General features: G+C 33.5%; 1 protein-coding gene across 2 annotated transcripts; it reads right to left on the bottom strand.

Moving 5' to 3' along the window:
* Nucleotides 1-488: 488 nt before the first annotated feature.
* Nucleotides 489-24963, bottom strand: LOC117120571 (cAMP-dependent protein kinase regulatory subunit-like). 2 transcript variants are annotated; one of them, XM_033265595.1, is made up of 11 exons: nucleotides 24771-24963; nucleotides 11859-12017; nucleotides 11264-11355; nucleotides 8399-8460; nucleotides 7636-7682; nucleotides 7047-7145; nucleotides 6621-6680; nucleotides 6311-6371; nucleotides 5905-6026; nucleotides 5034-5115; nucleotides 489-4252 (listed from the first exon to the last, which is right to left on the bottom strand). In XM_033265595.1, exons 1-11 carry the CDS (start codon nucleotides 24933-24935, stop codon nucleotides 4080-4082), a joined length of 1122 nt encoding a protein of 373 aa, XP_033121486.1. In that variant the 5' UTR covers nucleotides 24936-24963; the 3' UTR covers nucleotides 489-4079. The 2 variants fall into 2 exon arrangements, with proteins under 2 accessions (XP_033121486.1, XP_033121487.1); XM_033265596.1 differs by lacking the exon at nucleotides 24771-24963 and adding an exon at nucleotides 19992-20271.
* Nucleotides 24964-26376: the final 1413 nt, after the last annotated feature.

Here is a 26376-nt window from a genome sequence, read left to right as displayed (position 1 = left end):
CCCCTAACTCACTGGGAAAAATAGGGGTGGAAAAACAAAAAAAGTTTTTCTTTAGCTTTTTTCCTTACAAATTAAAACAAATGTGAGTGAATTTATCTTTACTTTTGCCAGATGCCCTACAAATTAGTCTAAAGTTGTTGTCTGATGTAAGACATTGCCATTCTAGGCCTCTGTGGGTTATTTTTATTGTATCTGAGGAGTATTTTTTAAAAAATTTATAAAATAAAAAAAAAACTTTTTCCATCCGTCCCTATTTATCATTTTTTAAAAAAAGAAGGGCAAACAAACATTTTTTTTTATTTGGCCTAATTGGAAAATCAACCTTAAAATATGCATTTACCATTTTTGATTTAGGAAAATTCAAAAAGATTTTAAATTTTCTTGGATTTGTTACTAGCAAGTGGGAGGGAAGTAAAAAAGTCCTTACATGATTGTGAAAAAATAACAATATTAAACATAAGATTAATAAATCAACAAGAGACAATAACTTTCAGCAAACTTAATTTATTATCAATTTCTGATTTACAATTCCACAAAATCTACTAAAGTGATGAAGGCATACAAGGAGCTACAATCACATATTAAACAATGGCTGACATTATCTGCCTTCTTCAACATGGAATTGATCTAAGCATCTTGGAAAATCTAATCTAGGAATGCGCTAATGGTTTTAACTCAATAACCATGTTGAAGTAAGCTCCTTCCAACACAGAAACATCTAGTACACCTAAGCTGTCGATATATTATTACAACTAATAGTGTTATACCAAGAATGCAGTTATACCAAAAAGGTATTTAGTAATACATTAGACAAGAGTAAGTATTTTTCTCTGGTTAACTTATCCTGTACAATAATTTAAATTACAAACCAAGATAATAAAGCCATGAAACTGTACAGTTCTTTCAATTCAATGCATAAAGGTGGATTTACACTGAATCCAAAGTTTCGGATATGAAAAGCCTATCGAACTGATCAAAAAATCAGATCAGTGTGTAAGAACAGGGACATTCAGCGGATTGGAAACGCAGTCCAAATTTAGGTTCGGATCCAATGAGAATGAAGCATTACACTGGAAATTACATCGTCAACGATGACAGCAACATATAAAATAATTTAAAGCAACCCCTGTGATGCCAAGCGCCCTCAAGAGTAAGCGGTGAAGTGATATCAAATATCTTCTAATTACAAGATAGTGCTCTCCACGATTTACATGTAACAAACAGAAACATTGATGTTCAGTAAAAGAAAGCATAAAAAGTAATAATTTCTGAGAGACGGTGTCCTAGTTGTTACCATAGTTGCCACAGAATTTGCAAGCAGATGCGCTATCTTTACTTAACAACCTTTTATGTCGAAGTTGGAATTTATCATTTTGTGTGAAGGTGTCTTACTGTTTAGGAATTCTGTGTTTAGAAATTTTCACGCAGAAGTTGCAGAAAATGCTATCTTGGAATTATAAAATCTTTGAGTGATATTAAAAGTGCCCCTAAAGATTAGAGAAGTGAGGAGACTAAAAAGTCTTTTTTTATATATATTTTAAAAAAATTATTTATGTTCTTGTAAATATTAATACTCAGATTATAAAATAAAGCATTTAATATCTTCAATAGACCTTCCTCCACCTGAACAGCATTTCTACACATTTAATATAATAAATAAAATTAATTAAAATTTTCTTTCAATAAATGAACATTATTCTAGCCTAGGCCTGTATGTATCTTTTTCAAGTCATAGAACCCCACCCGGAAGGGCAAATGCCTCACGCTTAGCTTTATATGGAGACACGTACCCGCAAAATGTTTTCAGTTGGGAGAAAACAGACCTAGCAGTAGTCACATATTGTTATGAGACCATGAGGACATGCTGCATCACAGCCAATAAATCAAATGGAAATCTCAGGATGTTTCCATTTTGTTTGCATTGTTTTTGGAATTTACTTTTTAATATTAGAATCTGGAATATAATTAATGTGTTAATCTAATATGATGGAATAAATTAAGGACAGTCAGCAAAAAACAACTAAACGTGAGCTGTTTTTTTAAACATGTGTTTAGTATGGAATATTGTTGATCTCTGAAAAATCATTGGCTTTTCCCGCAAAGTCAGAATACTGAAATGGTCTTTACATAAAAATCAAAGCTTATAAAGTGGTTCCATTCTTATGAGTCTAATGAAGACCATCGTGGACAAATACAACCAAACTTAAAAAGGGCGCCCTCTCTGACGGGAATACAATTAATGCATCATATTGACAAACAAAATTGTGGTCAAGAATGGGAATAATTTGGGTACCACCTATTCATTATCATAATAGAATAGATTCAGAATGCGGACATACCAAGGAAGCATGATGATATTTTTAGGACTGGAGCATGTGTTCCACTCCTTGTGTGCAAAATTCAGGAGGAATTCTCTCCTCCTACCTACACCCCTTTAACATCATTAATTACAAGCTTGTTCTTTTTCACAGAAAGTTACTTGTATAGTAGAAAATTATTAGATTAGACACATGTAATACTGCTGTCAAAATCCTCAAATATCAATATACAGGTTCCCCTCAATTAAAGACCACATTTTGGACGAGGTTTCCATGGTCTATAGCAACTTTGGTCTCTAATTACAACAATATAAAACGTTTGTTTATTTGTGACCACAGAAAAGTGGTCTGTAATTGGAGGTGGTCTGTAATTGAAGGGGTTTTTAATTAGAGGGAGCCTGTACTGTACTTGTATATTTTGCTGGTTACCAAGGAATGTAAATAGGAAAAGAGTGTACATTCTACCCAATTACATTATTCTACTCCAATTGAAGAGCACTCCCCAATAACCTGGTACTGAATTATTTAAAAGTATAACCAATTTGAAGGGCTCCCCCTACAAGTTGGTAGTAAACACCAATTATTCAAAGTGGAACCACTCTCTTCATCTCTGTGGTGGTACAACCTGTGCAAACATGCACTGCGAACATGTTACATTCACAATCCATGTCCACACATGAGGGTCTTAATGCACAAAATCGCATGCTGATTTTAATATGGAATTATCCATATGACTTATATGTGTGCATGGAATGGAATGCACGCGTGTTCCTAATTAACGATAGGAAGAACAAAGCTTTCATTTCTGTGTGCACCTCATTAGAATACAGGAAAAAAATAATTAAATATTATAAACATATCTTATTCTAGGAATAACGCGCGCTCAGTAACAGGAAATTCCACTTGGCTAATATGTACATCTAAGAGCATTACAGATTGGTGAGCGGGGGTGGGGGGGGGGGGGGGGGGGGGGGGGTGAAGAATTACACCAACATATAAATTCCATTTTGTATATGTTGGGCCTGAGGCTTAATGGAACATTTAACTACATTATGGAATTTTAATATCTTATTTACAAGTTTCTCTACATCTTAAGCTACATTAACACTAGACATGATTACGACAAGACGACACGATACAGATGCGCGCAGTGTTGAAGAATACAAACTACACGATGATATGATGTCTTCATGTCGTTATCGTGTCTAGTGTAAATCTAGTTTTAGAGGAATAAGTTGGCAGGATGTCCTTAAGCTGGGCATTCGCTGCGTCACTTTGGTCGGCCGACGAATCCAACCCCGCTCCCTTGAGTGTTAGATGACGCAACGCCATCTGCCGATCGTCAGTGGCAGTATGAACGGATTGTCATTAAAAACGATCCATTGTGCATGTCGTGGAATCACGTCGGCCGACGACAGTCGTGTGCAGTGGATGCCTGGCTTCAGTAGCAGTTAGAATACCTGACGATTAGTGATAATTTCTCTATAACCCCAAATGTTACATACAGTATTATGTTATTTATTGTTATTTATTGAGTATAGTTTCGCCAGCGATTTTAGGAAAATTACTGAAATCTTCCTGTTTTTTTCATCACGAGATAATATCTTAAGCTATTAATTACACATTTCATTTCATTATGTGTGTAAATAACGCACATAATTTATTATGTGTGTAAATAACACATAACAAAACTAGGAGGCCAATATCCCTACCATATAACGAAGACTCATTTATAGACTGTTAACTATCATCTCGACAACTTTACACAGATAGGGCGACAAAACTGTTATATTGCGAGATATTCCTCTTCAATATATCTATGCATGGGCCAAGGAGTCTCTCAAAGCGCTGTCTGTCCAGTTTGACGCATTTCAATGGCCCACGGGCAACAACTGTAGCAGCACGTGGTCGGTCCAATATCAAGGCAATCTCGCCTGCAAAAAAATATAAAAGAATCATTGAATATTTATCCCCAATAAGCTTATAATTATCGCATCACAAATATCCTCATTATATTCACATTGTTTAAAAAAAATTATACATATGCATAGAAAGAAAGAAAACATGATAAACTGTACATTAATTTTAAAATAAAAAGAAGTAGACATGAAATTCTTGAGCATGTTGCAATTGCGAAGGTAAAATATAATGTCAAAATCAGACAATGTAATAGAATATATACAAAAACATACATATATGAATCAATCAATCAATGAAATATGTTTAATATTTTTTTAGGCAAATATCTGATAAATAAAAAAATTATCATTTGTTTTTTTTTCACGTTTTAAAAACATACACTTTTGTGTAATAACAACTCTCATTATATTCCGATAGTTGTGTATATATAAAGAAAATTATACATAAAATTAATATGCATAGAAAGAAAAAATAATAAATGTACTTTTGTTGTTATAATCAATATGTAGACATGACATTCTTGAACATGTTGCAGTTACAAATAAGATTTTCTATCACTGTGGGCAGCAGAAAGAGTGGAAAAGAGAGCAGACCAAGAGAGAGACCCCCAGAAAATGATAGATGGACTGCATTGGACAAGATGGAAGATTGGTGGCTGGACCTAGAAGGATTGCACTAGGTGGAGGATGATAATGAGACAACCCAACTCCCTCCTCCACCCACTCCATGAGGAGACAAACGGGAGGATGTTGATGATGATGATGATGAAATATTTTAAAAAATAGATAAACCTACCAAAGTAATCTGACGTGCCCAATTTACTAACTTCAATGAAGTCCTCGCCGTCTGTGCGGCGCTGAAGTACTGCTGCGCTACCCTGTAAAATATACAGTAAATAATAAATAATTAAATAGTAAAGATATGTGAAAAGCCGAGTTCCTTTGAGGAACTCTGTTAACTCGAGTGGATCTGTAGCTTTGTCGTCAAGATACCTCATGACTGGAACAATTCTCCATTCCCAAGCATCACATTATTTTCATATAAGAGGGCACCTGAATATCAGTTAAACTTGAAGGGTCACCTTCTATTGATATGGTATAAGTCAAGGCCTACACTATCAAATTCTGTCTTCCAGCCCTACAGGCAATGTATGATCAGATAGCCTATGTTTATTTCATACATATCTGATCAAACAAAGTGTATGTCATAGAAGTGCCTCCCCCAGTCCCCTTGGGCAATGTATAATCAGAGTTTGATAGCCTATGTTTTTTTCATACATATCTGGTCAAACAAAGTGTATGTCGTAGGAGTGATGTTTTGCCCTACCTGACATTTTATCATACCGAAAACTCAGTACGTCCCCAAATTTTTTTCTCATGTATTTTGGGATGTACTGAGTATTCGGTACGATAAAACGTCAGGCAGGGCAAAACATCACTCTTATGATATTTCCCTGACGTGATAAAGTGTATGTCCTTCCATGTTAAAGTCTGACCACACTATCAAATTTTTTTTTTAAAAAGCTGTTGTATGCCCATATATAGTCATGATGTTACTATATATGGTCATGATGTGATGTCATCATGATCATATTAAGGCATGTTGCATGTTTTTGTCCAATCAAATTTGATAGTCTGGGCAAGGCTGTAGGCAATGCTCTACATACCTCTACTATGATGTAGAAATCATCGCCAGGCTCTCCCTGAGTTACCACACTCTGGCTGTCCTCAAACTGTACAGGGACAAGTGCATCTGCTACAGTCAGCCTCTCCCATTGGTCTAAGCTATCTGCAATCACAAATTTTTAAACAAGTTTTAATTCATGATCAAAAACAAAAAAGAAGCTGTTGCACATAAAAAAAAAACACACTGTAATGTCTTTGGACATAATAACCAGGTGTCAGTATGTAATGTTTTGATAGTAATAGACAATAAAGACAACACAATTTTTGTCTCCATCTTGTGAAATCCTTTACCACATCATACAACCAATTATTATTCCTGATGGAAACATTGTATCTAATGAGTCAGCAAAGGTCAACGGTCGGGGAAGATAAATCAGAAAGGCTTACCAAGAATAGAGATCTTTGACAATAGGTTTTCATACATTCCCCTCTTTCGAATAGTGGATCCCTGTTATAAACAAACATTAATATCATATACAAACATTTTTATTAGCTATTGTTTTTATATTCAAAACAGTGTTAGATAACCCTCTTCAAAAATAGATGTCTTTTGACCTTAAAAAACCTTTTTCATATTTTCAATCAATGCTAATTGCCACTTTATTTATTTATTTTTTTGTTTGTTTATTGTATATGATGAAAATTGAAATTAAATTATGTAAAAAGAATACAGAATGTAAACTAAGTAACATCTTACCATCAAGATTCTTCTGTAGCTGTCGCGATCAATGCCCCATAGTTTGAGGTCTGTTTTAGCCTGAAACAAATCCAAAAGTTAATATTAAAACCAATTATGTGTGCCGTTCATTGTCGGTGTGCATGTTTATGTTTATTAATTGATTGATGATTACATCATCAAGAGCAAAGATCATTCATAAATTTGAATATTCGTAAACTTGACGTTCGTAAAATGGATATAATAAATTAGAATTTATACAAAGAGAGAAATACGATTCTTTCCAAGATTTACAAATAATTTTATAACATCATGTTTTTCTATTAAAGAACACCATATGAAAAAGGACTTATTTTCCATTGTTGTGTGACCTGACTATCATAAGTTTTGACCATTGTTAAACCCAAGTGATACATGCTTTCATAAATTGCTTTCAACGCGACTCACCTTAACGGTAGCTGCCCTAGGAGTACCATAGATGAGAGCCAGCTCACCAAAGCTTCCACCATCGCTAATGGTGGTCACCATGTCTCCATTCACGTACACCTGCAAAAACAAAACCAAAGCTAATTAAAAATGTGATTTAAACAAATAAAGTGGTGCAAAGAAAATAATGGTCTGCACCAGTTATCAAACCAGCAGAATTTTGGAGCACGTTCCAATGCTGTCAACTAAATTTAACTGTTTAAAATACTGTACATAGGCGCAGGCTTGGTGCAGAAGTGTTGATACATCCCCTACTCCCAACTCAACCCATAGTGGTAATTTATTACCATGGGTTGTAATATAGAAATGATAATGAAATTTTCATTGGAGTTCCACATTGTCAATTTTTGCACCACTTCAGAATGACACCAGCATACTGTATGTCCCTGCTACAGTGTAGTACTTTTCATTTCTCAGTAAAGTATAATATTTAATACCAAATTCATAAATAATAAAACAATAAAAAATATTAATAATAAAAACATATACTGATATATTATTGTAATGGTACAGAACTTTGATTTGGCAATTTGTAGCAACTGAGACTTACCTCTACTTCTCCTTTGTCAATAACATAGAAATTATCTCCCTCATCACCTAAAAATAAAAAAAACAAACCATAAATGTTACATGATTTAAAGAAATTTATGGTAACTAATTCTTTTGTAGCGTGCTTAGGCTGGATAAAACATTTGGATAAGCAATTTAATCTGATATTATTGCCTCTGGCCAAGCACTTTTTATCTGGAATTGTCTCTAGCTTTTTTTATGGTTTAATGGTAATTATGCTACAATTTAAGCAGTTTCAGAAAAATGTGTACAGGAAAATTATCCAAAAGACGCACTGACATTTTGAATACACGAACATGTTTTTACTTGACACACATACATCCAATGTAATCTCTCACATATAAGGTTATAGTCATACCTACGTTATAATGCATCACTATTTACTTTTTCTTCATATATTTATTTGGGCACACAACACATGCACCAAGAATTGTCAATAGCGAATTATATCACAGTCCTACATGTTGTAGGTTACAATCACTTAGATAAGACAAACATACACACCACAATGCTTTACACAAACTAAATCTCAATGTGAGGTTTAGGGAGTGGAGTTGCTGTAGTCATGAGAAAAAGTCCTGCAATGCTGACAGGAATTGAGCACTGAACCCTGGACCCTTGGACTGGAAGGCAAGCATCTCAACCACCAAGATATTCTACTCACTCCATTACAACTATCAAGGAAGCATGTTGTCTAATTTTCTCTACCTGAATGTTTCTTTCAGAAAATTGTTCTAACTTACCTTGTTGAATAACAACCTCGCCGGCGTTGTGTTTCACTGGGAACATGGCATCAAATATATCACTATAAAAAAAATAAAAAAAAAAATTATAAATTGTATAAAAATACACTTATCTACTTGTGCAAGTAGAAAAATTGCAAATATGAAATGTTTTAAATAATGTTATGTTAATCCTCAAAAAATGTACTTGTCATTAGGACACAGGTAAGTGAAGTGCTAATACTTTAAGCTTGTCTGTGTGAAAAAAAACTGATACTGTATGTATTAGCGTCATTGTTCATATTCACAACAGAGTAGCTGGTGAAGAGACAACTTTCCAGCCGTCAAAAACTAGTATTTGTCAACAAATTTTCCAAGGCCCTTTTTGGCTGGCTAACCTGAATGAACGTTCTGTAAATTTGTAGTATAAGAAGCAAAATTTTGTTCCAAAGTAAGTGTTCGGTCATTTTAAAACAGACTTGAATAAGCATTTGTACTGAAAAACGAGAACCTCTAGTGTTTTCAAGCAATATATACAGTACACCAACACATGGAGAATTTAAACATTTGTTTGCATGCATTTTAATAAACTGTTAACTGTACGGCTTGATCAGTTTAATCAATTATTATTTATTTAGGCGCACAACACATGGCCAAGGAAAAATGTTTTAAAATTTTATTCAATGTAATTTAAGTTGATTGGTTAGTTTGTATTTTGTATAATTATTTTATTTTTTTATTTATTTATTTTTTACACTTCTTTACTTTTTATTATTTTTTATATACAGGTATTTACTTATTTTTTATTATTTTATTTAATATTTTTTATTTTATTATAATTAATTATTTATATATTTTGTCATATTACTATTATTATATTATTATTATCTTTATTATTATTATTATTATTTTAACAGGTGGTCATGTCTTAAAATTGGTTTACAAACTTATTTTGACCTCCTACCGCACACTTTTTCTCTCTGATTTTGTTTGATTTAAATAGTTACCGTTAATTTATATTTTATATGTGTGTGGTAAAAACAATAAAAATAAACAAAAAAAAAACATTTCAGTAATTGACTCATTGAATCGTGAGCTTAGTTTATAAAAAATAGCTAATATTAAGCTGAAAATACATGTTATCTACTCAAGTCACGACACATCTGTAAATCATTCAAGACCAATTACTGAAAGCTGATAACCTTTGCGATTCTTATAAATGAGCAATCTGAGATAAATTTTAATTCTCGAAGTAGTTTTTTTTTGGTGGATTTTTTTTTTTTTGCGTGGCTACTATATTGTCAAACATTCCAACAATTTTAAGATGCAGTGTTGCTACATTTAAATCTGTTACAATGTGCATAGTACACGTAACGAACTTGACTAGACCTAGAAAATCTAGAATGAGCAATCAGAGATATATTTGAATTCTTGAAGTATTTTTTTTTCTTGGTTGATTTTTATTTTGTGCGTCTATATAATATCAAACATTCCAACTGTTTTAAGATAGAGTGTTGCAACATTTAAATCCGATAATGTGCATAGTAAGTGTTAACAAACTTGTCTAGACCTAGAAGGTCTAGAATGAGCAATATCAGGGATATTTTAATTTTGAATTCTTTTTTTAAATTCTTGTTTTTTTTTGTAGATTTTTGTTGTGTGACTATATATTGTCAAACATTTCAACGCTGTGTTGCTATGCATTTAAATCTGCCAATGTGCATAATAAACGTTAACGAACTCGTCTAGACCTAGATGGTTGAATGACATACTGTAGGAGCCAAACAGGTCATGGAAGACGACTCTTGCTTCGGTTGGAGATTATGGTAACGTAATTAAATATTCAATTACATGCGCGTTTATTCTGTACTGGGATTGCAAGTTATATATGTAAGCTTTAATGATACTTGATGTATTTTCAGCCGACGCAGAATAGATCATCATTTTATGTGCTTTAGGTTGCAGACAAATAGATGAGAGAATTTTTAATGTAACACAATTGAATTCAGACTGCAAAAAAAGTGTAACATTTAGAGCAGCAATTCAGTGGCATGTACAGGGGGTGCCCCAAAAAAGGGAGCAAGGAGGGGTCACAGATAGAAGATTTATCCACCTCAGCCCCACCATGGTTGGGGCTAAGGAAAGCAAATTCATGAATATTGCACCTTTAGAGGGCCGGAAATGGCAGTCTGACTTAAATTTTATTATGTGATTTTTTATTATTTGAATCAGCCACTGCATGGAGCCCCCACTTCACTTCACCTCCCCCATCAGCACCCCCCCCCCATTTCAAAACGCCTAGATACGTCACTGCAGAAATTGAAATTACCCTCATAATGTTTTTACTTTGCTCAAGTCAAGTAAGTAGGGGTACATACAAATTTTAACAAACGCTTTCGAAAATTTTATTACCGATACCACCACTCGGCCGTTCCAAGGCAAACTAACGTAACTTAACAGAAATAAAAAAGCAGTTACGTTGTTTTGCCATAGGATGGCCACGCTATAGAATGCTTGAATTTACTAAATATAATTTTTAATGTAAAAGTAGTCCACACCTTCAAATTGTATGTGACAAATATATACAGTTGCCTATATAGAGCATGATATGACACCATTATGCCCATGGCAAATCACACATTTGTCACAAAAAAAAGTGACAGTGCTAGAATTTATTATTTATTATTGTTTAAATTTAAAGGTTTGTCCATACTTTTGAATTTTTATGCGACAAATATTATACGAAGTTGCCAGCATAGAGTGTGAAATATGATATCATTATGCACATGGCAAATCACCCTATTGTCACATTTTCTTGTTGATAAATCACACATTTGTCACAAAAAAACTGTGACAGTGTTGAGAGAGCTTTGCACAGATCCTCACCTTCTTTCATTATCATCAAGATGAGCAAAGAGAACATTTTTAGCAATTGCTTTCGACAATGCTGCCATGGTCTTATAGTCCTTTGGTACAACCTGAAATTATAATTGAACACAAATGAAATTGTTTTTTTTTTTTTAAATTGGATATGGGATTTATATTCTATGTTGGTACTCATCATTATCTCTGTAGCATCTGGATGAATGTGTGCTTCGGTTGACGGGCCATCACCAAGTGCTCATTATACTGTTCTAAATATTTTTTTTTTTCAATGTAAATGTATGTTTGAAGTTTAAAGTATCTAGAACCTAGATGGAACGACTGCTCTGCAATCATTCTCTGGGGCAGCGGGGCTAGTCACTGCCGGTTTTCACCGGGGGCTAATCCCTCGGTTCTACCACCGTCAACTGTTAACCATTATTCTGTAATTAAAACATAAAACATAAAGCATTTTTGAAACTTGTGCGATACAAGCAGTATAGTCAGTACACTGACTAACTGACTGATTGTTTTCAACTCTTAATTTGTTACTAAAATTCATTTAAATACTTTACAATCAATACTTTGACTTTATTTTCGAGAATGTACTGTTACTTACTTTCTTCACGTATGATGTAATCTCCTTTTCGGTAATGGCTTCCGAGCTAACCCCTCCTCTTCTCTTTCTGACAGGTGGTACTGTCGTTGGAGAGACCTCTTCATCTCTTTCATCCTCATTGGCCGATGTAGAAACTGGTTGAATCTTTTTCTGGGTATCCTATTAAAAAAAAGAAGAGATTATTCAATTTTGTGATTTTTAAATTTGGTCCAATTTGGAAATAGAAGGCTGGAAACATTATATGCATAACAAAACAAACAAACAAACAAACAAACAACAGGAGTACTGTATGGTACTGTCAGCTTGGCTTCTTCGGTCAGTACAACATCTAAATGGTACTTATAGGTTTGAATCCTGATGGTGACAATATGATTTCAATCAAGTTATTTTATATACACTTTAATACATTATATTTAAGCAAAGAGAAGAGAGTTGAAGCAGGGGTCCCAAGATGAAAGAAATGTCTGCTGGTAGATCTGGTTAAATGAGCTTCCTTAACATATTTAATTTCATTTTGCTTCGCATGGTGATACCCATCAGCACTGACTTCCGGGGTGACAATTGATAATGTAAAAACATTAGGGTATTTTCCAGAAGATCTTGCTTGCTTGCTGGAGTACAGGAGGCTGTCCTGATTTCCAGGAGATCTGAGACGCCTGTTGAAGCTGCCCCCGGGATAAATACGAGACATGGTGTTGCAAAACAACGTCATGAAATAAGAGAGTGGCAAGGCACCATGGGAATGGCAAACATAGTTAATACATAAACTAATGAATCAGAATGTCAATCAATATATTTATTTCTTGTTTTCTTGTTTGGGAATGTATATTTTTGATAAGACAAGCCTTTTTCATACCTTGTTTAGAGAACTACACGCCCGCCAACAATGATCTTTCCCGAATAAAAATTTTTTTTGGGTCAATTAGCACACCCGTTACCACTAAGATATGGAAATTTCAGAAAAAAAAAAAAAGTTTTTTTCTTGATTTTTATTGAGATCGCCGCTGCCTTGAAATCTCCAAAAATATGTATATTTCTTCATAATTATATAAGTTTGAAGAATTTACCTGTAACCATCCCATTACTACACTGTTTAAATTCACCAATAAATTCTATTTTTATTTTCTATGTCTGGATGTTTTTGGCAAAACTATTTGCTACTGTAAATACTGTTAAAGTAAACAAAATTTTATTTCTTTTTCCGGCCTCCTCTGATGGTCTTTGAAAAAATAAGATTGCGAAACAAGGTATAAAAAAGTCTCGTCTAAAACAGTTTTTTTGAAATGGTTCTATATTTAACATAGTAAATATAGATGTACGTTAATTATTATTGATCTTAAAAAAAAAATCAACACTCATTATCCACATACACATTAAGGATTTAATGCAAAGTACCGTAGCCTGAGGCTGTATTGCGAATTATAATATGTTTAGACAATCTATGGCAAAACCTAATGAAACAGTAAAAATATTTAAAAATTATTAGAAGGTTACCGTTACATTTTTTCATTTGGCCTAATAATCTGAATAAGGTTATAATTAAATCGGTGGGTTGTTGATATCTTCCTGACCCTGGACAATGTCTTCTTCCTCCTGATACACAAGCAAAGGCAGAAGCTGTTACATTGTACTTGCCAGTGGGTACTTGCATCTATCCACATGTGGAAATGACACTGTCCCAACATCGGTTGGTATAATTAACATAGTACAGTAACTAGTATTTTATTTAATATTATTTCAATACAAACATTCAATTTTTTTTTTTTTTTTTTGGAATTAGTGCTTTGTATCCTCCGGAAAAGGCAAGGTACAAAATACCTCGACAGTACTGTACATTACATAATCATAAGGCAAATATACTAAAGGAACAAAGCTCTATAAAACTACTAAAAGTTTTTATCTTAGATTTTTTAAAATTTGATAAAGCTGCAATTTTAATCAAGACAAAGTGAATTAAAATTTCCAGAACAAGTAATACACAAAAGACCTAAGTATAAACAGTTAGAATGTTTATTGTTATATAATAGCAACAACCATACCCTAAGATATGGTGGAATAATTATTAAGAAAAACAGTTCAGAAAAAAAAAAATTAACCAAAAACAATATTTTATATTACCATTCGTTAATGAAATAGGTTAGTGCAGTTCTACTCTACTTTAGTACACTCTGTACTGTTGACTGCGACCTCAGATCAACACACCTAATGTATCCAAATCAGACATATACTGTAATTTGTCAACAGTCTCAGACACCAACTCACCGGTAAATGAATTATAATGAAAAGGGAAGAGGCTTTAAATTGCCGATCTCCCTAATTGCTGTGATAATGATACCAGGAAAGACGCGTCTTTACCCCAATTAAGACACTAGCAAGAAATTCTCACTTTCATATGATTACCGAATGTAAAAGCACGCAAATAGTACAACTCGAGCTATGCAGACGATCACTCAAAAAGAAAAGTGTTTACAATGCTGTCCAAAAGAACAAGTAATCACTGACTATTGATGTGAATGAATTGAGAATTTTCTATGAGCCTACAGTACTATGTACACCTTGTCATCTCGTTTTTTATACTATACTATGTCTTAATGAACGAATGTACTGTGTTCTTTTAATGTTTTATTGTGTTTATAACAAACCATTATAGGGTTGATAATGCACCACTTGATAGTGTGTGCCACTGTTATAAAAGTGTATGGTTCAATAAAGTTATTATTATTATTATTATTATTATTATTATTATTATTATTATTATTATTTCACTAAATCAGATTTAAGGGGAATGTCTTTCGTGTTATTTTTAAATTGTTCTCTAATTTCTCCATTTTCCTAATGTCCTCTCTTAAGGCAGGTTTTAGTAACATTATTATTATCACTATTATTATTATTATTATTATTATGGAGCGGTTGGCGCACCGGTTGTGCCTTGGACTCCCAACCTTGAGGTCGGGGGTTCGAAACTCTGGCTGTGCAAATCATTTGTGTCCTTGGTTGCCTCTCTGCACCTAGGAGTACAAGTGGGTACCTGGTAGGTTCCAACACAACCTGCGCTGATTACTAGCTGCAATTTATGGAATGATAATATAATTTAATTTACTAATTTAATTTGGTGTTTCAATGTGTTCTATATGTGTTTGATCCAATGACCGGGGTAGTAATGTGAAGTGCTTTAGAGGCCTTGTAAAGTCTTGAAGCGCTATATAAGAACGACATATTATTATTATTATTTATGCTTAAGTAAAAATTATCAAGTTAAAAAGTAGTAAAATTTATTTAAACAATCCCTCAAATATTTTGGCTAAGGAACCACAAAATGACCAGCAAATGCACATATGGGACAACATGTATTCTTAGCCCTGTTGTGAATGGTCATTTAAATTGGATCAACACTTTGGAAAGGTCTATTACACAAGACCCGCATATTTTATCGCCATCATATCTAGTTGTCATCAATTCTGACAAAAAAAACTCTCAATCTATTTATCGTTGGTACTTCTAAAACGGCAAAAAATCTATGCCAAGGACAAACTCCGACTGTTTAATTTAAAATTGTAGGGCATGAGCTGACAAAACTTATGGAAAATAAAATCAATTTTGGATTGCTTTATACTTTGTATCTAGATTTATTTTTAACTTTCAATTTTTCCTGCATTTAACTACTGTACATTTAACAATACTACTGTTTCTACTGTATATTGAATAGACCCTTAATTTAGCCAATTTAGGGATTTACGTAGTAAAACTTCATCTAGGCGTTTATATATACAGGCCCGTAGTTTGTGGGAGGTTCGTTTCAGTGGAAAGTGGACCCTTATCTTCGATATTCTGGATAACATTGTAAATACATCTACGAACGTCAATTTTTCGTTTTTAAATGCGGACCTTCTCCAGTTTTTGGGTGGATTGTTGTAACCCCCTTAATCCCCACACGCCACGGGCCTGATATATGTGGGTGTACACGGTGGGAGGTGAATAATTTGGAAATTTTGTAGGGGTTCTAAATGTCCCACAACTTGCTAGAAGCTCCTGGAAATCAGATGGCAGCCTGCAAACAAAATCACCCGGAAAATACACCTATCTCTCAATCTACTATATCTCATAATATTTGAATGTTTTTAGTACTTTATTATCTATTTTCTCGGTGTGGATGGGTCTTGCTATACGCAGCCAAATAAAATTTAATGTGTTAAGAAAGTTTATTTATAACCAGATCTCCCACAAGGGAATTCTTCCAAATTGGGACCCCTCCCCCACCCCGGTTTTGTACATTGCATTACATTGTGTACGTTGACTTTGTAGTCAATAGCCGGGGGACAAAAGTGCTCGTATCTGAAAAAAGATGCTACAAAATACCTAAATAAAAGAATAAAAAAATTAAATATATATGCAAAAACTTTTTAGGGTGAACAGATCTACTATAAATACACTTTGTACCAAAGAGTATTAAGTCTAACAACATATCACGAGATCATTATGCTTTAAATAAAAATGTAGCTCTTCAGAGTATGATGGACTACTTTAAAGCTAGTCTAGTATACTGTACATCAGGGGTGTAGCTATGGTGGGCAGAGCCACCCAGCCTTCAAGTTTTCCACCCAGTCTAAAGCTAATTTCATTGCTCACCACTCACCCTTATTAACCCACTTTTTCATCCTTAAAATCCACTCTTATTATTTAAAGTTCTCCAATGTTAACACCCACCCACGCTTAAAATGAAATACTGTATCGTCCATATTTAGTTTTCTACAGATACAACCCTGTACGAATAGGTTGTGTACCAGTACTGACGTATTGTATGTATTATTATTAATTCAAAATCCTTCTTACGTAGAAATTGCCAAAGCGGCGACAAGACAAATAATCATTATTTGTGATAAATGATATACTGTACTTTTTTAAGTAATTATTTATCCACATGAGGCCAGGATTGCCAATAGCGGATTTAATCACCGTCTTATATTAAGTGGCAATTGCTTTCAAGCGACATACCATACACATTAGGAGGATGATTACCATTATAGTAATAGGGTGTGCCCGAGTTGGATTTGGTCGTAAGAAAAAATATCATCACCTGACAGGACTAGAACCATGGACTGGACATCTTAGCCACCAAGCTATATCGCTACTATGAAAATTATTGTTTGATTATGAAATGAACAATACGCAGCAAAAAGATACTTCAAATATCAAAAAATTGTCCAAATTGAGAGCTACATTAATACTATACTATAAATTTGGCCTGTGGGTGACTTTCAGTAGCTACTATACTACAGTATTACACCAATGATTTCAGTGACAAAAAATATGCTAAATTTGATTGTTATTTTTTTAATCAGGATCCGGAGGAAAGAAAAATGTTGATATGTTCTAAAACTGATTTTTCTAAAGAAACAAAAAGCATATTTAACGAAAAACTCTTGAGCGGTTAACGAGATACATGTACATATTTTTGAATATTGAAAAACTGGGAGAAAATGTGGAAAAAAAGTGGGAAATCCCCCTTTCACCCAGTTTTTAAATATTCAAAAATCTGTATCTCATTAACAGCTTCCAAGTTTTTTGTTAAATATGCTTTTTGTGTCTCAGAAAAATCAGTTCTACAGTATTGTACAACATATGAAAATTTGTTTCCTCCAAAGACTGGCTTTAAAATTCTATTACTAAAGACCAAACTTGTCCATAGAAATTACAGTATATGGACACGAGTCTGTGAGTAAATCAAACTTGACCATAAAATTAACAATTACCTTCAATCATTTTACTGCAGAGATTCTGGCAATAAATTAAATCTGATGTTGATGTGTCTAGACTGAATGCCTAATAACATTTAGATATGGGTTGTGGGATGAAAAACAGGTTGCAGGATGGAGGCCTGAACTAATCCTTGTTCACTTCTCTATTCTATCATCACACTATACTATTTTTACTTTCAGTGTATTTTGCAATTTTACATATTTCTGTTTTGTTCAGGGATTATTTTCTGTATTACTGTTAAGTTTATCTTTATATTATTTAAGTCACTGCTTTCTAAAAATTGTTATTTAAACTTATTTATTTATTTTGTTTTGGTTTAGGCCGAAGGCCAAGGATACGCCAGGCAGCGAAAGCTATTCATAGTGGCATATCCCTTCACAAGACAAACATGCTCTACAGAAACTAAGCCTCATTATGAGGCTTAGGGAGTGGAGTTGTTTTAGTCATGAGAAGAAAATCCTGTATACCATGACAGGAATTGAACCCATGACCCTGGAATTGTAAGGCAAGCATCTCAACCACCAGGCTGTTCAATTCCAATCCAACGTTTTGAACCACTTTAGAAATCAATGTTTTTAGCACTGAAAGTGTTATTTAGTATAAAGTCAAAATAAATAAATAATACTAGCAGTACAGGGCAAAACCTATGCCCTCAACTTCACAAGCATTATACCAGCTGGTCAACTTCCCCAGCCATCAATCCAATGCGTGATCATTATTCTAGCTACTCTGTGCTAATTCCTAGGCTACCATGCATCTACAACCACTATTTAAACATCAATAATTGTAGATTGAAGAAATGAAAAACCATTATAACTAATCAATATGTAAATTTGGTAAATTCATCCAAAATATGCATGTCACTTAAATTCATTTCTCAAAAATGGATTTTTGATTCATTCAATATTGGTTCATCTGACCTGGATGACAAAACAATCAACATGCAGATATTATGATGAGTAGAAAATAATTTATGTGTACATTTCTCAATTTCTGAAAACGTGAAATTTTGAACATCAGAGATTTATATAGCCATTGAAGTAAAATAAACTGAAATAAATTTAAAAACTACAAAATTAAAATTGATGATTAACTAAAGGTTATAATTGAAAAGCTTGCATCAGCTTGTACTATTGGTGAGTTTGTACAAATGTACTGTACTCTTCTGAGAATGTAATCCATTAGTATTTACAAGGTTTGTCAACCAATTAAATATTTTTATATATTTTTCTTAGGCAAGACTTTTTATACCTTGTTTAGCGAAACCCACCACCCGCCCATATTGTTGATTTCTAATAAAAATTAAATTTTAATTTTGGACAATTATGGTCACCCGCCAACACAAAAAATGGAAATTTCGGAAAAAAATAAAAGTTTTTTTTTTATTATACCCACCACTGCCTTGAAATCTCAAAAAATAAGATGAATATTTCTTCCTAATTACTATATATAAATTGAAAGCATTTAACCATCCCATTACTAGTACACTGTTTACATTCACCAATAACATTTTATTTTTATTTTCTCCTCTATCTGGATGTTTTGGCAAAACTGTTTGCTAAATGAAAAACCAGAATTTATTCACATTTCTTTTTCGCCCTCCTCTGACGATCTTTATAAATTCCGAAACAAGGTATAAATCCCGCCTTAGTTATTGTATTACTATCATTGTTAAATTTCCAAATACCGTATGTATACAAACATCAGGATTATTATTTATTTGAATGACAAATACCATTAATACATCAAATGTCGGTAATGTAAAGCTCTGTCTAGATTATGCCCATATATAGTCATGATGTGCCTATATATGGTCATGATGTTATGTAATCATGACCATATTTAGGCGTGTCACATGTTTTTAGTTGATAGTTTAGACAGGGCTTAAAAAGATTCATTATCCATTCTTTTCACGAATATAGGTCTCGTGGAATTCTTACAAATAAGGATCATAAAAATTCAGGTGTAATAAAAAAAATCCTCATCAATTAAAATTTCACCCACTGTATATATAAAAAAGAAATCAGTTGTTTTGGCTCCACACAACCTTCGACAGGTGAGATACATTATGGCAAATTGCTACGGATTACCAACTCGTATTGTGAGATGCGCAGAGAACGTGTCAATATCACACGTTCGTGCTCTTACCGCTCACTGTTCGATTACAAAAAATTAACATATGAGTCACACACATGCAGAATCTAGCACACAGGTGATTACAAATTTCTGCTCATTAACACTTATCCTCAGATTAATAAATATGCCTATCGACACAGGGTATCCATTTAAAATAATTAATCGCAAAGGTTTGAATAGAATTTCTTAATTAGCGTGATTTAATATACCATACAGTGCGCTAAATAGCAGGACACTTACGTTACTGGGTGGGTTCCTATCTGATGAAGAGCTCCTCCGTATTTTCAGGAAAGACCGAATATAATCCATAGTTAATCTGTAGTCTCTACCACCTTATATCTAACTCTGTTGATGTCAAAGTTCACATCAGTCCACATAACTTAGAAAGAGGATTAGTGTGCGAGAAAAAAATACACCGCGGACATTAAGACGGATATTATTTACAAAACAGGAACAGGAAAAAATCGGATAAACCTCTTGATGAAATGATGCTTAGTAGTGTCCTCTGTGTGGTGCTGCATGAAAAAAGATGGCTGCCTATTTAATTGCAGTCTCGAGGATTACAGAAGCTAGAAATCACTGAAGCAAAGCCGGGATCATTATGTTTGAATTACAGATGCATCGCTTGCAAGGTGACTCCCTAGCTGTAGAGGAAATTCAAAATGCTAATGCAGTGCCACGGCAGCCTAGTAAATCAATTAGATTGGACTCCTCAGCTTCATGGAACTTGAAGTAATGACATAACAGCTCTCTAGGCGGTGCTACAGTTACAGCTGAATGAATTAACAAATGTGTGATACTGATTTTATTTACAGAAATTTCTCAATTAAATAGCTTTGTTTTACAGCTTATTTAATTTCTAATCCTTTCCTAGATACTAAAAACTAAAAATATAGTATTCTTTGTTTTTATCTTGTTGTTAGTAATACATCTGATAGCTTAAGAAATAAAAATATCAAAATTTGTTAATTAAAAGAATGGTAATTAATTCATGGATGAAATTACTAATGTCCAAACTAACAGTATTAGTACATGGAAATTGATATTAGTATTACTTCATTTTTTTATTAAACTAAACTTTAATAAGTAAAGTAATAAGACAACTAACCAGTGGTTTCACCTCATAAACCAAATTTTTATACATAGTGTACCAAACATTTACGATTTTCTTATTAATACTCGCCATGCAAACATTGTGAGAAATATAGTAGTAGGCCTAATGTTATAAATCAGCAATTTTGAACTTAAAAATAAGAGTTGGCTTTGCAATATAAACCAACCCCACAATAAAAACCAGAAATGTATATTCAAATTCCCTGTTCATTGGAAAATAAAGCTTATCACCTTATTATTTTAACTATTTAAATTCCAATATGTAATAATTTTAGGAATGAACACTTCCAGCTCCACCACCAGTAGCAAGGCACAGAGACAACACATTTTGATAGTGAAATGTCTCTGGCATTCAAATTTGTATTTTTCCAACCAGTTAAGTGCTTGGGCCACTTTCAATTTCAAGAGCATAAGACTGAGATATACTGTACTATATCAATACATACATTAACACACACATTCTCTATGAATAATTAATTTGACGGAGAAATCTACCACTATTTGAAATTTCAATTATCGCAAATCATTTTTCCATTTAGTGTAGGTAGAATTTAGGACTACTACTACCACCGCTTTGCTAATTACAAACAGACTAAGTTTAATACAAAATCTTTAATTAAAATTACTTACGCCAAGGTCACAATTTGTGATTAAGACATCATGTGTATTGTTAGCCTTAATTTAAGCCTGTATTCAATCATCTAGATTTTCTCTTTGTAAAAAAAAAACTGACCAGCCAATAGACACTTAATTCCAAATAAATTGGAACAATTTGAGTTTAAATTTTACTATTATGAAGAATTTTGGGAGGAAAAGGTCAAAGGACAAGACCAAGGTCATGGAAATACAATTTTTTACCCTCGAGCATAAAAGAAAATAATGGAATCGCCCATAACCAGCCTGCATATTGTTCGGTATTCAGGCACAGGGCTGAGGTGTGCACAATACAGTATTATTGACTGCTCTAGTTATTTTAATGTTAATTACAGTAGTGTCTCCATTTATTGATCTTATACAAAACAATGGCACCAGAAATATGCTGACAAGGGATCCGACATGTCCGATGAAGGGGTCCAAACCAAATCCCTAAAGCCTCGGTCGATGGCCCAGAATAAAAAATCCTTGGGTTCTTAGGAGAGTTTTTAGTATGGTCCAAAATGTGCTTTATACCAAAATATTAGGGATCAATGGTGACCTACAGCAGTCGCGCGTTAGACGACAGGGGTCCACGCCTGTCCAACGGGGGTAAAATGCCCCCCTGCCACCACCACTGCTTATACATGGTAAAATATGGTAGTAGTACTCTTGTTTCATGGTGCACTCATATTTTAAAACATCACTTTGCATTAGCAATTTCAAAAATTTTGAAATGTTTTGTAACTAGTGTTAACAGATTATTAAACAATCCTATTGAATGGGCAATAATGTCTGAATACCAAAATGTTATATCACACATGTTTAAGAATTTTGAACAAATGGTGGTGCTAAAAACTTTTTTTTGTAGTAATTAAGTTTTTAACACTAAAAGAACATTTTCATTGAATATCTCATTAACTATGATGTTTTATCAATGTCAGCATCCATATTTTTATTTTATAATGGGCATTAAAATTTATAAAAGTGTATGAAATCAGTTTTAATTTGTTTCCCTAGAAGGAATATAATTGATACCAGGCAAACTGTTGAATGTCTGAAAACTGAGCTATCAGGTTACAATTCAGCCATGTGAAGTCGAAATCGGGGTGTTTTTCACTGCAATAATCGCACAGAATACAGAATCGCAGTTTTTTATTAAATATTAAATATTCATAAGAACCTATTTTTTGGTTAAAATGTTGATTTTTTTTGTTAAAAAATACTTGCAAATACACCACAAACCTCCAAACACACTGCAAACCCCATCCAAACCCTTTAATTATGATTGTAGAACTCTCTATTTCTAAGTGAAATTGGCCACAAATAAATTATTTTAGTATTAAATAAATGCATGATTTATGTTGATTTATTGATTATGCTACTTTTTAACATTTAAATGGAAAAAAAATAAAGAGTGTTATTCATGGCTTTTTTTTATCTTTGAATATTTATCATTGAATATGTAATTCCTGCAAAAAGTAAAATGTAAATGGCAATTTATTTGATGTTAGATTCTTTTTTAAAAAGTGATGGTTTCTAAGAAATGACCAAAATTGAAGGCTGATTTCTCCAATATTGTTCTTTAAACATCTGTATGTTTAAACTCCTGTAACTTCATAACGAAATGTCAGATTCAAATGATTCTTTTACTAATTCATAGCTCACATTTTACTGTTTGACCTTATATTAATAACTAAAAATCAATTTTTGCGACGAGTGACTATTATGGCTTGTCTTTGCCACATATATTATTATTACGGAGCTTTCGATTGCACGACGACGGTAGGACGTAGAATGTAGAACGTAATGACGTCACTAAAAGTCATCTGCACATGCGAGAACATTAAGGTCACCTCGTCTAATAGATTCTGGAACGCAATTTGGCCAAATCTACGTATGCAGAGAACGCAGGACACCAGGTGGGATGGTCACGCATAAGTGATTCTGTTCTAGCGTCGTTGTTGCACAAATCGGAAGTTCCCTATTGTCATAATACCTGTACATAACATGCCTTCTTGTATTATTTTTTTAAATGCATGATTCATGTACACTTTTTACAGAGGTTTCATCCTACTAACAAGTTTAAAAGCGAACTGTAGTATGTTCTTTCTTAATATTTGAGGTGTTGAATAACTGAGGCTACCTCCCATTGCAAGGCTGAAATGAGAATGTAAACAGTTTTCTCTGAACTATATATGTTCACCTTTTAGAGTCTCAAGTTGTTTTCTTCTGTCCAGGCTAGCTTTAATGCATGGTTTTGTTTATTGCCTATAGTGGAATCCTCCCACATATATTTCTCATTCATACATCAATATTATATACATTGCAATAATATTTCATTGTTTGTGGACATGGGACACATTGTACCTAGGCCTTTCAAAGTGGTACTGTTGGTAGCAAGACTTAGTCGAAAGGAAAACGTATTTTAAAATTATGTCCTGCAATGCTAGAAGGTGGCCGTGACTTAATATTTATCAGTACCATTTTTTAGTTAAAGAGGACCTCTATCAAAAAACATTCGTAATCACAGAGTATCTAAACATCTTTACAACAATACAATTAAATAATTAATAGAAAATTTCAAATATTCAACAATTACAGTAAAAACTGAACTGCATTTAAAACAGGTGTACACTTGTTGAAAATATGCTATTAAATCAATAAAACAGCACACTGCACTAAAAAGCAAATTTTTTGCCAAAATAAAATATTAATTAATAAAATATCATCATCAAAAGATAATAGCATGTTAAAAAACTAAATAAAATGTAGGCCTAACATATTGCTAATTTCGATTTAAAATGTATTGTATAGGGGCCTAGGTTTGGACTTTTTATTATTTAATGGCATTGCCATTATGACTGTTATAATACACTTTAGTTAGGCGTAACATGCAGTCAGTAAATGTAATTTTAGTACTATTAGTTTAGGCCTACCCAGCCTAGGCCTATTTTATAAAGCTTTTATTATTATTTAAATAAAGTTCAACATTAGATAGGCCTAAGAAGTTCAAATATTATTAATTAAAGTTCATTTATGATTTTTAGATAGAGCCCCAGCTCAGCCCTAACTGCCACCATCAGTTCGACTACCATCCCTCCCTGGGCTGACGATTTTATTGAAAAAATTAGGCCAAGTGTCTATTGTACTGTAGCAATAGGCTAGGCCTACTTAACCTAGCCCTAGGATAGGCCTCCCTAAGGGGGCCTAGCTAGCTAATGGCTGAGGCCTACGAATTTTCCAGGTTGGAGGAGCTTGCCTATGCCTTACCCCTTCTAGCTTCTCAAAATAGTCCTTCAGGAATGAAGTTGGATTCTCAGGTTGATGAATGCATAACTCCACAATACAGTCCTTCAACATTTGCTGAATATTGTGCTTTTGCACGTAAGCTTCGCATTCTTTTAGGCTCTGTTCGTCATCCATTCCAGACGCCATTTTTTCTCACTTCACTAAGTATGCTAATGACGGTAGAAGTTCCTTGTCTATACTTATGTAATCTTCCTTGCGATTGGCTAAAAATACAGAGGTATCTAAAACTTTTACTTACGTTTACCTGTTCTGAATTCAAAAGAAGCAATTATTAGATACCATAATACAACTAATATAAACAAAAAGTTAATTGTGCATGTTTCATGCAAATTTCTTAATACATTAAGCTACAGTTATGATAAAACTCAATTTAGCTAATTATGTAAAAACTTGTACAAAAACCAATCACAGTCAACGTTTATAGAGCAATAGACTGTCAACACGAATGACGTCAAACACAGCGTGAAGCTAATCGTGCTATCGACACGGTCACAGTATGCCTTCCTATGTTTTCTAGCAACACGGTAACCGTGTGGTATCGATTGTTTTCGATCGCTCAAACGCTAGGGTGTTGGGTGGGGGAAGGGATTTCTAGTTGGAAGAATGAATCCAATTCCGGGAACAGAGATGGTACCAATGGGGGGAGGGCTTGAGGGCATCCCCGGTCCCCCCCATGGTAGGGGCTAAGGTAAGAAAATTTATGATATGGTACCTCTAGATGATGATGATTTTTCTTTTTTCTCTCATTTTTCTTTAATAATTTTCAACAATTTGTTGAGAAGTGGGGGAGGGGGTGGGGGCTTTTCCCTTGAATCCGCAACTGCCGGTTACTGTCTTTTCGTAACATTTAATTTTATTTTGCTGCTCATTGTAATATACATTGTCGACTTTCGTGTAAAAAGCAGTAAAACCCATGCAAATTATGAATTTGCAGGATTTGGGTTATTTCAGGGAGACAGTATTTGCTTTCGGGAGTGCGGGAAGCCGTCTCGGTTTCCGGGAGACTCCTGCGAGTTCTGGGAGACTTCGGACCCCTGGTGGGGTTTGTTTGTCTCCGTGATATATATTTTCTAATTTTTATCATATCATTCAATTTCGACAAAAAATCCAATTTGAACATATTTACAAGAAGATTGGTCAGGAAAGGCAAATCAATTAGGCTTTATCAAATGTAATCAGTCCATCGCACGCTGCGTGATGATGATGATGATGATAACTATGATGGAAGATGATGAAAATGATGACTGTTATAATTAAAGTTATTTAGCCATCATTTTAAATATGATTTTGGCCATCTCATAGACGCAAAGTATTCGATATAATTTATTTCGTTATTTGATATAAAATACAATATTTAAAGAACAAAACAACAAAGTAAGACAATGAAAAATGTTTTCAGGGGGTGGACTTAAAATTCGCAAATTTTTCATCATCTATTTTACTGGTAACTTTAAATGTGTTGGTCTTTGAGTCATATTTTTAATGTCCGAATTGTAACCCTGGGCCGTTTAATGTCAAATAAATAAATAAATAAAATGGGGAAAAAAAGAAAGAAAGTTAATCATTT

The sequence above is a fragment of the Anneissia japonica genome, unplaced genomic scaffold, assembly GCF_011630105.1.
Source record: "Anneissia japonica isolate Jap-2015-1 unplaced genomic scaffold, ASM1163010v1 scaffold3474_len973312_cov172, whole genome shotgun sequence".
Classification (NCBI taxonomy): Eukaryota; Metazoa; Echinodermata; class Crinoidea; order Comatulida; family Comatulidae; genus Anneissia; species Anneissia japonica.
Note: the sequence above shows the minus strand (reverse complement) of the source record. Positions and strands in the feature narration are given on the sequence as shown.